The 18,395-nt window shown below is 44.2% G+C and overlaps 2 protein-coding genes across 2 annotated transcripts in view; both read right to left on the bottom strand.

Moving 5' to 3' along the window:
• The window catches only part of nphp4 (nephronophthisis 4), a 71,113-nt gene that overhangs the window by 10,720 nt on the left and 41,998 nt on the right, over nt 1-18,395 (bottom strand). The window contains exons 11-18 of the mRNA XM_067239511.1: nt 17,632-17,684; nt 14,750-14,887; nt 12,439-12,590; nt 10,342-10,533; nt 7,667-7,854; nt 5,780-5,940; nt 5,114-5,297; nt 1,100-1,228 (exon numbers count right to left, since the gene is read on the bottom strand). Of these exons, the coding sequence (XP_067095612.1) occupies nt 1,100-1,228; nt 5,114-5,297; nt 5,780-5,940; nt 7,667-7,854; nt 10,342-10,533; nt 12,439-12,590; nt 14,750-14,887; nt 17,632-17,684 (1,197 nt within the window). The remainder of the gene's footprint in view (nt 1-1,099; nt 1,229-5,113; nt 5,298-5,779; nt 5,941-7,666; nt 7,855-10,341; nt 10,534-12,438; nt 12,591-14,749; nt 14,888-17,631; nt 17,685-18,395) is intronic.
• Nucleotides 1-18,395, bottom strand: part of nadka (NAD kinase a) — a 265,406-nt gene that overhangs the window by 234,356 nt on the left and 12,655 nt on the right. The window lies entirely within an intron of this gene.

Raw genomic sequence — 18,395 nt, 5'->3', positions numbered from 1 at the left:
CAGTCTTAGTCTGACAACAGCCCCTGAGTCATTGTTATTGACTGTACCCGTGCTAGTCAAGAGAACACGTTTGTCCCTTATCCATGTTCCTGTAATCGGCGCCGTGGGATGGAACTGCATGAAGACATGCTCCTTAACCGATGGTGAGATAAACACCTGACTCTAATCCAGCACAAATAATCCAGGAATAAACAGAGTGATCCAATAAAGACAGATAAAGCAAGTGTGGGATTAAAGCAGGAGAGATTGGGGAGGGGGATGAGGGGGAGTAGGTGAAGTGTACTGCCGCTCTCTGAAGCCCCCTCCAATGTAGTGGAAGGATCTGTTGGCACTCAGTGATAACTATCCATGGGGGGGGCTCACTCATCAAGGCACGCAACCATTATGTCTCCCTGCCCTATCTCTTCCTCACCTCCACCTTCTTCTCCTGGCACCTGTCTGAGTATCTATCTCTCTCCCAAGGAATTCCCTTCCCATCTTATCAGAGAGGCATCAGTGGACTGTCAATCACAGAGCCAGATAGGGCTTAGGAGCTTTCTATTGCCCTACAGGTACAGTCGTGGAACGGGAGTGCTTCAGGGACTGCACAGGCATGTACATGACACTACAGTCATTTTGACTAGGAAGCTTAAACTTGCTGTGTAGATTTGTGACAATTTGTAGAAGCAACTTAGGGATTTTCTCTGCATTAAAAGAGCAGTTATATACAGCTTGGAGCTAGAAGATATTTGCAGAACGGATTTGGTTTAACGTGCCGGGATTTGGCCTTAGCCCTGATGTTATCAACAGATTCATGTATTTTCAGTACTGGTCTGTTTTACGTTTTGTTTTAGAATACAGTATGCGTGCATGCGTGCGTGTATATGAGAGTGTGTGCACGCATGCGTGTGGAACTGAACACTCTGTTTGAGACCAGCCACCGGAGATGCTTGGGCAGGCTCAATTAGGCTGTAAATTGAGTGGCTCAGTGCTGGAGTGAACAGGCAGAATGTGTAATGGATCAGGATGAGATGATCAAGGAGTCCCACATCTTTTGCCTCAAAATGCAGCGCCCACACACGCACGCACACACACACACACACACACACACCAGTTGTACCGTTAAGACCGTGGATGTTTGTAGAGGACAGACTGCCTCCTCTGAATCCACTGGAGTGAGATGAGATGATGCGGGAATGAGGCAGAGGGAGGGCTAAGGGTCTCCCTGAGGTGTGCTTCACTGGACAACCTGGAATAAAACAACACAAGGGTTTTAGAGATGTTTCCTTATTGTATATGTATTCTGGAACACAAAAAAACACACTGTAATCCTACAATATTTGAATTCAGATTACCCTCATAAGAAACCCCTCCTCAAGTTACTTATCCTCATAAGTAACAATGCATCTTCTGGCTTCATTGATGATAGTAGACCTACCGGACACTTCCTGCTCTATGGAACATGAACCACAGTCCTTCCTTTTGGCTCAGTCATACGTATTACTTGTATTATCCCTTCTTGTATTATGCATTAGCCAGGTGGTGTGCATGGGCCTACATGGGCCTGCCTATCCTGTGGCTCTTTTCATCTCGCTCCTTTACTACCTTTACCCTGTTGCTTGTGTTCCCGTCACAACAGACATACTTTTTTTATTTCTCAACCTAGTCACAGGAGATGGGAGAGTAAACACTGCAGGGTGCACTTGTGCTCAAGAGTGAACGATGATCGATTTCAGCTTGTCCTCCTGTGGCAGCGAGCAAACATTAATTCATTTAGCCAACCATACAGTGCAGGAGTAAGAGAGAAACTCGTCTCCATTGAGCAATGCCTCACACCACCCAGGTAATGGACGAGTGGTAGTGGCAACTACTCACTGGAGGAGAGCTTCGGAGCCAGCTTTTAGATTTACTGCCAAAAACAAAAAGAGCTTTTCCAATATAAGCAGCAAAAATACACTGTTTGGTAATTTACGGTTTGGGCTGTCTGGCATAAGTACGATATAATTACCACTGGCAAAGTGAAGGCATAATTCAAACAAAAGGTCAGAATTAATTAGAACATTGCTCTCTTTACCACGATCCTCCCAAATTCAATTGGAGTTTGGGTACGTGCTTTTCATGAAAAGTTTCTTTTTTAACACCCCGAATTGACACGTTTTAATTACAGAGCTAGACTGAGGCTGTAGTATACTTCATAAAGTGTGAGCATCGCAATTAAGGGTTGTTAACGCCTGGTGTGAAATCTCACTGGGCTTGTGAGAGTTGTAGCAGGGGTTTTAAAGTCCTCTTCACTTCCTCTTCTTAGAGCCAAACTCTGTCATCAACAACCGATAATACACACAGCCCCATGACTAATGGGACATGGGGTTGCCATGCAAACAGCCACAGACAGCAAAACAGCATAGATTAATGGTGAAGATTTCCCTTCGCATTTCCTTAACCATCCATCACCAATCCCCAATGACTGAACTCCACCCAATATAAATGTCACATCTGTCCTGAATATTACCACTGGAGACAATATTTCCACAGAGAACATAAACATAGGAAATCGATAACAATGCCATCACAAAGTAATCAGATCCCCTTCAAAATTGCATCATTAGGAATTGTATTAAATTGAAGCTTTATTTTGGCAGAAAAGTTCTCTTGTGATTGATGTGTCTCTTGGGTACTATGGAAACATGATGACAAGTAACAACCCTTGTAGAAAACTGCAGAGCAAACTATGACAGTTCTGGTTTCTCTTCATTAATCATGCAAATGAATCACGCTATGGCAATGATTACCATCAGGATCATCAAAGGATCACAACTTTATAATTCAGCTTGACACTGATGCACACAGTGTCTGATCAAAGAAGTATCTGTCAAGAAGGAGAGAAAGAGCGAGGGAAAGCGAGAGAGAGAGAGAGAGAGAGAGAGAAAGAAAGAGAGTGAGAGAGAGAAAGAGTGAGAGAGAACGCACAGAGGTTCTCCCTGTGATATGATGTATGTCCATACTCAGCATGCAGGGCCAGGAGGAGTCCTGTCAACAACAGTAGAAGCAGCCGCCCTAAGCTGTCCATGGTGGGAAGACTAATTGTAAAGAGAGAGCCGAGGGGTTGAACTCCATCAGATTTATTGAGTAGCTAGTTGTTAGCTGCATCACAATGCCTTTCTCTTCACTCCACAGGCTCTGTTTGAGGTTAAGCCCACGACAAACCGCTCTGGCAAAACAAATAGAAACAGTAACAGGGGGTTTCAAAATAGACCTTATTCGACTATTAGAGACTGCATTCCAGGCAAGCAACCTTTCAAAATACACCCGTTCAGTCTCACCTGGGAAGAAAGGGGTGATGAGTGGGGCCTTCAGCCTTAAAAGTGATAGCATATAACTTTATTGTGAGACATATGGGGCTATGCCCTTCCAGCCAAGCACATGACACACTTAATTCACCTGACAGAAATATTTGAGGAGAAAATTGTATCCATATTTGCTCCAGCCAGTTGGTTTTAGACCGGAATCCTCTCTCTCATCTTGCACGGTCTCTCCAGGGCTTATCAGGCTCTTGCAGATGAGAGTGTTGAAGAGATGGCCCTAATCTGTCTTCTCTCCAATTTGGACAATTCTCTGTGTGTGTGTTAGTGTATGTGTGTGCCTGTGTAAAAGAGGGTGTTAGTGAGTAAATATGTGAGTGAGCGAGCGAAAAAGTGAGTTAGTAAGAGGAGGAGTTAGTGTGTGCATGCATGCACTGGTTCCACTGTGATTTTCAATTGAAGTTGCCTCTCAGATAATGAATAATAGGTGTTTTGTAATGATTGAGCAGACTTGACTGCATATATATTTGCCATTTCATTATTACATGTCAATCCCTGCTTATAATTAAAAGGTGTCATTTGATATTTCATTTTCTTCATCTGAAAATGTCTGCCACTCACTCGTTTTCCAATCAAGGCTAATTCCCAATGGAGCCATGAAAATACATGATTAACTGCACGCACGACTGCGACACATAAAATTAGAAAAGAGAAAGCTAAAGGCATGGTAGAAGCCATTGGACTGGATCCCATTCAGCAGAACCTTCCAGAAGTTGGAAAACAAAACAGCCAAAACGTAAATGTAACACTCCTCAAGTAATTGAACCATGTGGCTTTACATCATCGCTCCTGCACCCGTCGTGTGAGGCTGGAGAGACAGGCCCACCATCCCTAATAGAATATCCACCTCCATCTGTCTTAGTGGGGGTAAATTCCAGCAGCCCTTTGTCAAACAGCCTAATCACATCCCTAAGCAAGGAACAAATAGAACCAGCGATTCATTAGGCCTTGATGAGAGAGAGACGGAGAGAGGAGATAGAGAAGGTTAAAGAGAAAATGTAAAGATGTGTGTGTGTGTGTGAAGGAGAGATGTACTGTAGGAGAAAAAGAGGGAGAGAAGCGAATGAGAAAGCTAGGGAGAGGAAGTGAGAGAAGAGGAAGGAGGAGCAGAACCGAGAAGGCTGCTTGTGTTCAGTTAACTCACAGCACTCTCCTCCCCATTTCATTGATTCCAACTGTCGTCCTCTGGAAGACAGAGCCAGGGCCTGATGGATATCTAAGTCTTGATTGGAATTTACATGCCAGATGCTCCCAATTTCTCACTGTGCTCTAACTCTGCTTTAGGTGATAAGAGATAGGCAGAAGCTTTGCAACGAACAATGGGGATTCAATTGGGCTTTGAGGCCCAATGATGATATGTGACATATATGAGGGAGAATAATTTCTTCCAACAATAAATAGTTAGATGGAGAACACTATCAACACCGAGGGATGCAGAAAGCCAAATTGGATAACAAACAGAGACAAGGAGATATTAGGTTTCTATCTGGTGATACCCAAGTGTGGGTTCAAGCTGAACTACTGTGCTCTGGTGAACCACCTCTATATCTGGACACGCAGTTACACTGTTTGGATCAGTGGAAAAACGATACGGCAGGTGCATCCTTTTAGCAGGCCGCTCGTTATTCTCACGGGTGCTGTTCATTTGATTGATTGATAACGGTCTCTGTCCATTGTTTACAGTCCTTGGCTCCAGCGAACAGTTCTGATATATCTCTCTATAACATCTGAAGTGTTCATCACCAGGTAGCAACCTTGTGGGACGCTGTACTTACCCACGTTGCCCATGCGCATGTGTAACTTCCCCTTCACCACGGTCAGGACGTTAATGGGGGTCACGCCCTTCCGCCGCGTCAGGTCCACCCCCGTCACCACGGCCTCCTCGCTGATGTACTCCGTGTTGATGACCTCCAGCTCGTAGGTGGCCTGGACCGCCGCGCGGCCCTGACGCAACATATGCTAAACATTGGAGACGCCGGGGTGGGTTTGCAGGCGCAGAACAAGACAAAGGGACAAGGAAACAAGCAGCAACTGTCACCAAGGGAGAGCGGAAGGGGAAGGCCAGGGTGTCTGTTGCTTAATGAACAGCTTCTAGGGACCCAGATAAACAACAGAACAGCTGGTACTGATATAAACAATTTGCAACTTAACAGGCTTTCTCGGAGGGTTTTTACAGCAAGCCCTCTGTTGATGCTTCAGAAGGCATTCTTAAGGAAATGGTTACACTACAAAGGGCGCTAAACGGCTGCTAATGCCAAAAACGGACAAATCCCCAGATATAGACCATTTAAAATGGCCGTTTAGAATGAGGAGTGAGTATACTCTTTGTAGCTTCATCAGGGTTTCCTAACTTGCCTGACAGGGTTGTGAGACAGAGAGCAGGTAAACACAGCCAGTCATATTAACCCTCCCTCCGGACCCTGACAGCGGCAGCCTAGTACCTTGAGCTCGATGCCTGCGGAGCCGATGAGGAGCAGCGAGTCTGCGTCCCACACGTCCAGCTGGAGCGTGTGCAGGGCCAGGTAGCGCAGGAACCAGCTGCGCTCCCCAGGCTGCAGGAGGGCCTGGTCCACTGGGAACTGGAGCTGCAGCCCCGGGGGATCTGGAGGATGGACACACACAACCACTGAGCCTACCACGTAGCTTCGATTACATTTGTGAATAATAAATAGCACCAGTGTTTATCTGGTGATGGACACAGAAATGTGTCCTTGATGGAACTGACTAATCCAGGAAGTGTCTCCAGGGTTTATCCACATCATACACACTCCTAATCCTACAACTCAATAATAGGAGGGCCAGGGCATCAAGGCAGAAGTGAAATAATGAGGGCAGGTGACAAACTTGAAGGATGGAGAGTTATATATATATATATATATATATATAAAGAAAAAGAAAGTAAAGAAAACCAAAACGGATTATCCCCAGTGACGCATGTACCCAGACAGCCCCCTGTGGCCTGTGTCAGGCCTTCCCCTTTTCTGATGTCACACAGACACACAGACACACACACACACACACACACACACACACACACACACACACAACGCTTTATATTTACAGCAGGAATGGGGGCAGGGAGCGAGAGAAGAGACAGAAAGGTAGAGAGAGAGGAAAAATGAGAGAACCAAAGTGCGAGAAAAAAAGGAAAAAAAACAAACAGCGAGAGAGAAAGGGAGACAGAGAAAGGGAGACAGAGAGGGAGGGAGAGTGCAGGCTTGATATCTGGAGCCTCTAACCCGCCGCTACCCCCTTCCATCCTTCCACACCCCCCACTAGCTCTCTCTGCTCGGCCCATTAATTCTCCCAGCATGCCTAGAGCCTGTGTGCCGGCGCGGCGCTGACAAGCGGGGAGCTGACAGGCCTGGGCTGCGGGCGAGGGGCGGCTTCAGGAGCTCCGTCTGCAGACGGAGCACAGCTGACTCTTCGCACAGCTGAGTGCAGAGACTGGTATGTACACAGCGGGGTGAGGGGAGGATCTCACAGCAGATAGACAGGAGCTTCCACCTAAAGGCCTGGGTAGCAGACTAGTGCACGCAGTGCAGTGTTGCCTCCTCGCTCAGGACAGAGGGCAGGCTGGTATGTCTACAGCGGGAGGGTGAACCCAGGTTCAAACAGCACTCATGGAAAATAGATAATCGCCCACATAAGTATAGCACATACAAACATCTGTGGAGCAGGTATCTGGCCCCAGGAATGCTTATCCAAGGTGAAAAGATGCTGAGTGTAGGAGAGGGGGGGTGGGGTGACCCTGGTCTGGTAAGGTACATGTAAGTGAGTTGGAATATATGTAAGACACAAGAAAGCTGATGAGCAAGCTGTGCTGCTCTCACATCTGCAAAATGTGGGTTGCCTCCACATGATAGGAGAAAGAGAGGGAGGGAGGAGAGTCAGAGAGAACGATAGAAAAAGGGGAGGGAGAGGAGTGTAATCTTGTGAATGGGGAGAGGGTGGGTGTGGGAATGGGGGTCATTCAATATCACGCTCCGTCAGTAGCTGTAATATCTCTTCCATTTCATTAGGAACTACACAAATAGACTTGACATCAATCAGCTGTGAAGAACGTGATTGAATGAGAAGTGTTTTAGCCTCACACAAATATAGATCCGATAGATAGATGTTTGCCATATCTCACTGGGGGTAAACAACATGCAACCTAAACAGAAACAGTCCCATACACTTCCAACAGGTCATCTAGTCAGAGAAGGTGGATGATCAGCATGCCTTCCTAAGACCCCAGGGCTTGTCTTAGATACTAACCAGCTAAAACCTGTTCTAGTTTTGAGTCACCATGAGTCACTGGTGGGTCACTCTCTGTTCTGTCCTACCAGTATTGACAGTTCCATCCTGTTTGACTGCAGCCAGGACACAGGGGAGCGTGTCTCTGGGATTGTGCTGGGCCTGGTCCGGGGTCTGCAGGCTGAGCCGGTGGGTGGTGGTGGGTGGGAACCGGTAGATCTGGAAGGTAATGTAGATGGAGGACGGCCAGTCTGGGCTCACGCCAGACTCCTTCATCCTGATTAGGAAAAACAAACGCACTGCTATTACAGAACGGCTCTTTTCATTAAGGCTACTCAAAAGCATTGATGTGTTGTGCGGTTCCAACACGCAAAGGTTATGCTGGTGTCATGGTGTATATATAATGCATACACAGGTATTGGCAAGTCATTCAGTTTTATAGCATGGTCTGCATGGAGTGGCATTAATGCTGCTAATGTGATCTCTTTGATTGAAAAATCCATTTGAAATGTGAGGCACACATTTATGATTCAATAAAGGTATTTGCAAAATGTCATTAAATAAGGGGGTTAATCACTTCAGTTAATCATTCGACTTCAGCAGTTCCTGGAAACTCAAATCTAACGGTCATCGCACACCCCATCCATATCAATTGGCTGCTTTACAGTACTTTTAACTAAAAACACCAATGAGGTGTGATTAGATGGACTAAATCAAATTTTAAAACCTTTGTATAAACTTCCTAAAACCTTGAGAAGAAGGCTTCTAGTCAATACAATGTAATAAATGTAATACAACCACAACTTGAAAAACCTTGAATGGTGGATAACCAAATACACTAATCCGGGAATTATATACATGGTTTCATTTTAAAGGTCAATAATTTCCAGTCATATTTTCCAAGATACATACTTACAAGATACAAACTAACCTGGTCTATTTTAGGGTTTAATTTTGGTATTTGCAATTAATTTGCAATTGTGATCTGTCACCTCAAATATTTCTCTCTACCATTTGATTCAAAAACCACCCACTGAGAACATTAGACCCTCTCTTTCTCTCCCTCGCCTTTTCTCTCTTGCTCTAACTCACACACGCAGTCACACACAACACACGCACACTCCAAACTGTGGGTGGCCCAAAACTCTCAGCCATCCATTTTCAAATACGCACAGAATAAATTAACCAGAAGTAAGATTAGGACAGAAACGATTGCTTCTCTATTTCCCAATGACGAGAAGATTAGCAATCAATCACCACGCATTAGATAAGGAGGGGGAGAAAACCGTTTAAAAACTAGAGGGCCATTGTGAGCCCCACCATGCTCGAACAGGGTTTCAGAACCAGTAGTTTGAGTTGAATTTAATAAGAGCAACGTCTGACCTCCAAGTCAATCACATGGGCTGATATTCCCTTCGTAAAGAGCCGAGCGTCCGTGCGTCTACAAAGGACGGTCATTAATATTCATTCAGTAAACAGACGAGATTGATAATTACAGCGCCCAACAGAGAGTTGGAAATTGCACCGCCGTTCTTAAAGCCTGCTCACTGCAGGTGTCAGTGACTCTGCCTGCTGGACCGTTTGTCATGTTTATGATGTCATTTTGTCTGTAAAAATTCATCTCCAATGTTCTCAAGACTGAGGTCCTGGTATTCCTTGAGTCTTCAATTTGCTGCTAAGAAAGTGTTTTGGGCGGGGGAGCAATTGAAGTTGTTTCAGCTCCAGTAATGAAAAGTCAGACAATGGTCCACAGATAAGGAATAGAAGATAGGCTACTTGACACAGCAGGCTATCAAACCTCTCTGCTACAGTTTCAGTAGAAGTGGACAAGGCTATTCTATCCACTCTAATTTTCTATCTATTAACTATCTGTAAAGTGTCCAGTCCATTTACCATTAAAGCGGCATGAAAACTATCATTAGGGTTTCTAACTATGTGCTTGCCAAGCCGAGCTACGACATGTGCCATCAGCTCAGCACAGCGGAACTTTGTTGCCAATGTCGCTGTCTATGATGAATATGACAAATTCCTGATGCCTTTATCTGGTGGCCGGCAGGCCCGATGACAAGATAAAGGGGAACAAAGAGGCTGTGTCTCTGTCTGTCGGCTTGTAGCCCCGGAGTTTCGGTGTCTGACAGAGGGGTATAGCTCTAGGACTTGTGTGATGTCTGTGACAGGAAAAATATGATTGTGTGTCTGTGTGTGTACGTGTGTGTGTGCATGTGTATGCATGTGGTGTGTCTGTCAGCCATATGGACGAGCAGACATGCAAGTTAAGGATGATAGGCAGGTCTTTAGGTCCACTGCAAGGGTATCACTGTCATCTAGGTCACATGTCAAAAACACAAGGCCCCATTGTGTCCATGGCTGTCAAGTTTTCAGGAAATGTAAAAAGGATACCATCTACTCTTACAGTAGTAGTCAGTCTGTGGCTTCACCTTTACAGAGAATACATTTATATTCCCCTCGAGAAACATTTGGAAGTTTGAAGTGCAAATTTAAAGTACCGTACCGCCTACATGCAGCGGCCCGGGTTCGATTCCGGCTCTGGCAATTTCTGCATATCTTCCCCTCTCTCACTCACATACATTCCCTGTCTGTCTCTAACTCGTCACTGTCCAATAAAGCCAAAAATATATTGTACAAAAAATAAAAGTTTGCAATAAAAAAACTGCTGGTTCCAATCAATTTCAACAGAAAGGCCCTGCATAACGGTTGTGTACAGTGCCTTGGTGCATAACTCGTCCAGACACGGCGGGTTCACCTGGAAAATGCCAGAAACTGGAGCACCAGCAGATTGCCCTGCAGGGAGTCTGCTTCCTCTCTCTGGGGGTCAAAGTTGACTGGTTCTGTCGGGTCCAGGACTTCAGCCACCTGTCCGCTCCGGTCCACAATATCTGGGAAGCCTGCAGAGAAGATGTGGGCCATGGAGCTCCGTGAACTTCTTGAGGAGGAGCTTAAAGGAGACAAAACAATATTAGTACACTTCTGCCTGTATTTCAAACAAACAGCACACCTACTACAATCAATTACTGTACTCATAAAAGGCAATTTGTATTTCCAACCAAGCAGGAACAATATCCATAAAAACGTAACCTTCATTATTGAAGCAAGATTAGTATTCTATCCAACCACATCAGGACATTGTCCATAATCTTCATCTTCATTTTCTTGATTTAAATGTGTTTCCTTCTGTCCATCAAGTCAAATGGGAATGTACTTTTGATACTTCAGTTTGCTCTCTAAATATGGTGCAAGGATGTTCACATCACTCAGTAAGCAGGAGCGAAACAAGAGTGGGGCAGGAACAGGTGCCAAAACAGGCCTTTTGGACCTCAATTATAATCTGTGTTTATTCCTCATTATAGTGGCCACCTGTTTCCCAAAACCACGGCAACGACCATTACTTATACCGAAATGATAATAATAAGAAACAAAGTATATTTATGTCTTATGAAAGTTGACAAAAATAATATCATACTCAATGTCAAATGCGGATCAACATGCCAAATTAGAGAGTATAATTATGGGAAATGTCATAAAAAATTTTAAGCTTTCACTGAAGTAATTGCAGTTTGGATTTTTCAGAAAAGAACACCAAAGACATTATCAAATGAATGAATTTTACTTGGCTATATCAATTTCACACTTATGTCTCCCCCTCCAAAAGTATTATCTTAATTCATTCCGATTGGATTAATATTCAAGCCCCCATTTTTATTTTCAAAGGGGTTCATTCAGATACTCTGCATGATTTGAATTAAATTAAAGTTCTAGGAGTTCACTGTTCTACTGCTTTAATAAGTAGGTCATTTTGAAGAAAACATAACAGAAAAGATATGTGTTTTCAAACTGTCCAGTTCAGGAACACATTTGTGACTCAGACTTAGAGACTGTTAGAAGCATCCATGCTATTCTTTTCTTTTCCTCAGACACTGTGTTAATAAGGCCACGGCTTGTTTGTGAGTTGCCACTTACTGAATGCTATATCATAGCGAATAATTCTGTACCCTTTTTGCAACAGAATAACATTATTATGACTTGATATAATATTACATATTACATAATACTGCGAGACACACAGTGCAATTTGTTTTGACATGGGAAACGGGAATATATTCTCAGCGGCAGCTGTTGCTCATAGCCGATTTAAAGAACAATACTAGACAAAACACCAAGCCAGTCTGTATAAAATAGAATTGCTCAATATTAGGCCTAAGTTTTGAACAAACGTGTCACATTCTATTAAATTGGCTCACGCTTTCCTCTTTTCTTCCACTCCCACATCCATGTAACAGCCACTGCACATAGCACCAATTAGGTGCCCAATCGATCTCTCTGCAGCTACAGTAATAAGACAATATAGCTTTGTGGTGTAATGGAGGACCCATGGCCCTTAGTACTGAGATAACAACACCAGATAAAACAGGAGTGTGTTAAAAGCATGTTCGCAGACACTGTTGGTTGGCTACCACTCACATGGCCTTTTATCACACATGAGTTATCACGGCTTTGCTTACAAATACTGGCCAAGTCTAATGGCAAAGAGCGATCAATGGGAGCAATTATCATACTGTAGCTGCCAAACACCTGGCTGTGCACCGTAACCATGGAAAAACACTCACAGTTCCTGTGATCCAAGATTGATATGAGATCTAACCTTTACCCAAATAAAACATGGAAAAAGATCAATATAACAGTGTCTGTTATCTCTCCTGTGGTTTATACAATACACTGGCACATGCCCAGACACTTTGTCATATCTAGGTCCAGCCAATAGCCTCCAGGCATTCCGGGAGACACCTAAAGTGGTGCTGAGCCGATGTGTGAAACCAGTGGCCATGACCAGGACCCCTCTCACCTGGGTACGTGTGTTCCCATGGCAACGACGGGGGCATGGACAGGGGTGAAAGGAAGCTCCTGGAGCGGGTCCCAATCCTCATGGCCCCCGGGGGACGAGCCCCGCGTCAGGTCGGCCTCCAGGTGGCCGATGTTGGTGACGGCAGGAACGGCCTGCCACAAAGACACACAGGCAGATAGGAAGATAAAAGGGCACAGATAGAGAAAGGCTTATCAGACTCGTCCAGAAATTGTGCACTGACAAACAATCCTTAGTCCACTAACCCCCCTCCTCGTTATAAAAGCTGCATTACTGCTACAGCATGATGTTTGGAGGAGTATTGAAAATGTATCAGGTAGATTTGTCTTTCAACTCGGCGCTTGTTTTTGCTATGTTATATTCCTTTTTTGTTCACTGCTTGGTAGCTGAGATGTGGTTAGTGCGATGTGGCTAGTAAACACAGACCGTTCCCCGACTCTAACCGCCAAAATACTGATAGAACTACGCACTTCTTATCCTTGATATTCTGCTGTACTTTCTGTGTGTCACTCTAGACAAAAGAATCTGAGTGACTAAAATGTAAATGTAAACATCTTAGTGCAATACTTCTCTCTGAGCAACTGATTTATGCAATTCTGGGGACATATTAACTGTGATAATTAACCACGCCAAGGTAACAGTGTCATTACCATGTCGCCTGTCTGCTGGTCTTGATGTATGACATGGTTCAGTGGCGGGAACCTATTGGCGAAGACGCATGGCCGCGCATTATGAGACCCTCCATCAAACGTGTCTATAACGACCTACCGCAAAGTCACCACGCTACACAGAACATATGCTATTTCCTACATGATGAAAACCTATGCAATAACCTGAGGGGGAAAGGCACTGTGCACCGGGCAGCACTTCAGTGTTTCTTTGCCAAAGGCTAATGGCTACACTTTAAATGACCCCCAATGTCCCAGGAATAGTGTTACTGTGGGAAGAATGACACGGCAAACATTGAGTGTTTGTGGAGCGTTATGCATCTAGGACAGTTGTTTTGGGAAGATTTTTTTAAATACCTGTCCAGACTGTTAACAGCGATATTATAGGTAAAATATTAATAGTTTTTCCTAGAGAGTTTCCGTACAGTGAGTGAATCGTTGATAAAAGGTGTTTTACCACTTATTGGACACTTGAAGATTCCTCCTATGTCCTTGACATGTTGACTTGGTTCCACTAAGTGGGAGCTGAATATCATAGCTTTACACCCCCAGGGACAGTATGTTTATCTTCTGTACTCAAAAATGATTATCTCATTGGTATCTAAATCCAAAATACATGTATTACCGCTTTCAACACATTCTGCATGGCAAGAAAAAGCTTATATTGGCTATGAAACAATAGTAGAGAACATTGCACACTTTTCACAGTTTACCATCTAGGCCTATACATAGGATTCACATGGTGGCTTTCAGAGGCCCTCATTCTTGTGGGTGCGTGAGGTGAAATTAGCAAAGACAAGGCAGCATGACTACTCCTGCTGGCTCTCAGCAACAAACACCCACAAGCTGTGAGGAAGAGGTTACCCTCGTGTGGTTTCAAGAAATGATTCAACAACTTATTCAACACAACACGCTATTGTGAAGTTATGGATTCCAGCTTCCCTTAGCTGCACAATCGCCTTGAGGGTTTTGCAATAAATAAAATATAACACATTGCAAAAAAAAATCTGCCTTTTCATAGTTGTTCCCTGCTTTGCTTGTATTTTCTCATAGATTTTTAAATTCTGTATATTCCAAGGACATCATTAGACAGTACAGTATCTAGCACAGGTATAAATTGGATGAAAAACCGGCTTAAGAGTGTGTATGTGCATTTGTAGTGTTCTCATGTAATGCTTTATAGAAACATCCCTGAACTGACTGATTAAATACTTTTCCAGAGGGTAAACCAGAGGTTGTAAAGAATTGGATACCTTGAGAAAATTGGCCCAGCCTTTAAACATTGATTTGAAAAGAAGTCAAAGAATATGTTTCTTTTGATTTAGAAGATGGAAAAACCTTCAATGCAGAGTGGAGTTTGGTCTACAATTATGAATGCTTTGTGTGTGTGTGTGCGCGCATGTCTGTGTATTCTCTGTCTGTATTTTTCTGAACACTCTATATTAGAAAGGCGAAAGAGCCTTTCATTTGTGGTTTGCATGTCCTTGGAGTTGGGCGGATGTGCAGATACGCCTGTGTCACACGGCAAGAATGCAAGTGTGTGTCTGTGCAGCTGCATGTTTCCTTGTATGTGAGTCTGTGTGTGTGTATAATGTGTGGGAGAGGGTACGGGGGCGGAATCTTACGACATGTGACAGCTGGTGGGCCGTTGCCAACGGGGAAGGATAGAGCACAGAGGAAAGCGGTTGTTGCCATGGCGACGCGGCGCTGGAGTGGCTCATGGTCGGGTAGCGTGAAGTAGCTGCCAGCTGAGACAATGAGAGCTGCAGAGAAACAATGCGGATTAATAACCATTATCAACAACAGGAGGGATATACTGTACATTCCACTACAAAACAATGACTTTGTCTCCAATTATTTCCTTATTCTCCTTATGGTGCATTTGAAAATATACAGCCCTATACAGATGCAAGTACACTCCATATTACCCAAGATGACTCCATATTACAAGATGCACTATATGTGACAAAAATGTTGTTCATTCATTTTGATATTTAATATCAAAAGGTATGGGTTCTCATCACAGGGATGATGAGAATAGATATCTATGTTTGATTTAAGAGAGGGAAGGACAGGTTTGTCCAAAGCTAGTGTGGACTGTATGGAGCAGCTGCATGAAGTGCATGAGCCTTTGAAAAGTCTACTTGACCTTTCTTAAACTAGGGAGTGATAAAAGCACCACTCATAAGGATCACACAATTCCACATGTTCTGTGCATTGTAAATGTCTTGTGACAGTCCTTGCTCTTTAAGAACAATACCGTTGATTGGAATAGAAAAGGAAGGCATTCTCCTTTGATGTCTGGTACAACAGTCAAATGAGCATGATGGTGCTGAGCAGATGACTGGCGTTGTCTCAACCATTATGTGGCAGGGCAAACAGGCTGAGTCGAGAGAGTTGGCAGCCAGTCTAGCGAGGAAACCACAATGCCAGTTACTAATTGCCTTGCTCTGCCTGCTGTCCTGGTGTGTGTGTGTGTTGTTATCAGAGAGAGAGGCCTTGTGTCTTGTGTGTTTCACACTCTCAGTGGCAGGTCTTGGTGACACTCTGTGAGACTGTGTGTGTGTGTCCGTGTGTGTGTGCGTGTCTGTGTGAAGTTGCTGTGGAGTCTTCTTCATCATATGTCTCCAAATAAGTGAGAGAAACAGAAGGTGAGAGACAGAGGGGAAGATGGAGAAAGACTAAGGGGTTTAGGAGAGAGAGAAAGAGAAGCCTGAGAAAAAAAGAGGGTATAGTGTGAGGAATAGTAAAGATAGAGTGATAATTGAATGCGTAAAATGAGAGAGAAGGAGAAGAAGAAGAAGAGAGGTGGGGGAGGGGTGTTGGAGGAGCATCTCATGCAACAGACGACTACCCCCCCTCACCCTGCCCCTTCACCCTGCCCCTCCAACCTGCCCCTCCACCCTGCCCGCCTCGCCAGAAACAAAATACAGAAATAGACAGAGTCAATACAACACAAACACGACCCAATGTTCAACATGCAAACAAAACAAACACTCCAAATGTTAGCTATAAATAACAAGAATCTTAGCATTCCGCTCCGTGTGAACCAAAAGTGTCAGGGATCGATAAATTATGCAGGGAAACAAAGTTGTCAGATTCAACATCGCTTGCAAACAGAACAGAGAATACAGTTTGTTCACAGATTGGTCACAGTGCAGACTGTCATTGATTAAAGATTACTTGAAAATAATAGAGCGAACTATAAAATGTGCATTTCCTGAAGTAAATTTGTGTCCTTGATCAAAGCAATGTCAGCACTTTATTTTTACAGCATGAATAATAACAATTAACATAAATTAATTGGTAGTCTTGTCTGCATTTTACTGAAATATGTATTAATTTAAAACTTCAAACAACATTTGTAAAGGCATCAATCTCAAACTATTATGCATCTCTTTTTCAATAAGCGTCTCAATTGTTCTTTGGACACTTTAAGCACATTAAGAATAGAAGAGATTGCTGAACAAAGTTGGAGCGTTAGGGTGCATTTGGGATTGTGTGGTTGAAAAGTAAAGGTGACAAGTAAATCACCGTTGAGTTTTAACTATCCAACATTGGATAAAAGCACCTGACTGCGTTCAATACACCATGTGACAAACAACTGTGGTGCTGCAGGTACAAGGCTCCCAGCATCCCCTCAGGCCAGCCAGCTTCATCACATGAGGCAGCATGGAAGACCATGGCTCATTATGGCTCATAGATCTAACATGAGACTGAGGTGATCCCTTTCCTCCACTTGCGCTGTATGTGTGCATGTGTGTGTGTGTGTGTGTGTGTGTCTGGCCTTAGCCTGGGAGAGAGCTGCATCAATCAGAATGCCCGGCCCTTTACTGACAGCCCCACTCAGGCTGAGAGACATCACTCACGCCCCCCAGCTCAGCCTGCCCCAGCTCAGCCCAGCTCAGCCTGCCCCAGCCCAGCCCAGCTCAGCCTGCCCCAGCCCAGCCCAGCCCAGCCCACCCCAGCCCACACCCAGAAACACATACACACACGCACAACAATGGAGATTCTCTATAATGGTAATGCTCCAGGATATTTTGATAGACCTGATCCCTACAAACAGTGTACCCAAACATGCACGCTTAACTTCACACATATCTGCTGACTGCAACGGAGATGACCCAGTTCTGCCCTCCAACCATGTTTTTTTTCAGGAGATGAACAATTAAGACTGGGATAGAGACTGCAGTTTGTCTTTTTGAACTCTTGTTGGCATACACTTATAATGGATTAGTTTATAAGGTCACGAAGAGTCATTCTGTTTGCAGTGGCATGTATTTAAGCAGGAAATGAACACATACACTATGTCAATCACATAAGCTGACGTCTAAGTTAAAAACAGGTCCTATTTTGGTGCAATGCTGCAATGGCATCGTTTTTAAAAGCATCTAACAGGGTATTGCTGCTTCCATGGATGGTGCCATTTCTCTGTATGGGCAATGTTGTGGTTGTTTGGTAAAAGGAACACGTTGGAGAGCTTGTGTTGAATGAAGCGAGGTCTTACCCCTGGGCCTTGAGGTGGTGACCGGGGGGAGGGTTGAAGAGCGGGTCTGAAACCTGAAGACACAGACAGACAAGACAGGTCTCAGATATCCCATCCCCGCTTTCTGCTATTTCCTTATCCCAATTTCTATTCAGCACATGTCCTCCCATTAACTACAACATTACAAACAATTCTTCTTCCTTATTTCAACAATCCAAAGTTAACAACAGAGAGACACTCTGCTGCAGGAGCGTGCATTGCAAGGTTAATTTCCCAGCCTGGTTAGGCATATAATAGAACATCACAGGTGCCTGGTAATAGAAACTCTCAGTGAAATGGACATTTTAATTAAACTGACTCCAAACTGATCTATGGAAGACACAAAAACAGTGAAGGAAAGAAAGTTCCAAATGCAATGTGTTTATGTACCGTCTATCCATGCTCTAATGCTACATCGTGCAACCAGATGAATCTAGAGCCAGCTCTGATATAAGAGGTGTCAGATGGAGACCCAGCCAGTGCTCTTCAAGTCTGATGCAACATTAGCAACTGCATTGGTAGTCATAGTGATGGTCAAATGAAAAGTTCCTCTCTATCATACATGTCTCTTGTTCTCATCCTATCGAACTCAGTAACTCTTTCTTTCATCTTTTCTCTCTCTCATGACAGGCTGCAGTAGCCTAGGGTGGCCTAATGTAGAATCCATCTGCTCAGACTACAATGAGCGTGGACAGGACATAGTGCTGGAGAGACAAGCCCTATGGCATTGCTCAGGCTGTGGCACC

Source organism: Osmerus mordax, chromosome 7 (assembly GCF_038355195.1).
Source record: "Osmerus mordax isolate fOsmMor3 chromosome 7, fOsmMor3.pri, whole genome shotgun sequence".
Classification (NCBI taxonomy): Eukaryota; Metazoa; Chordata; class Actinopteri; order Osmeriformes; family Osmeridae; genus Osmerus; species Osmerus mordax.
This window is presented reverse-complemented; position numbering and strand designations above follow the sequence as displayed.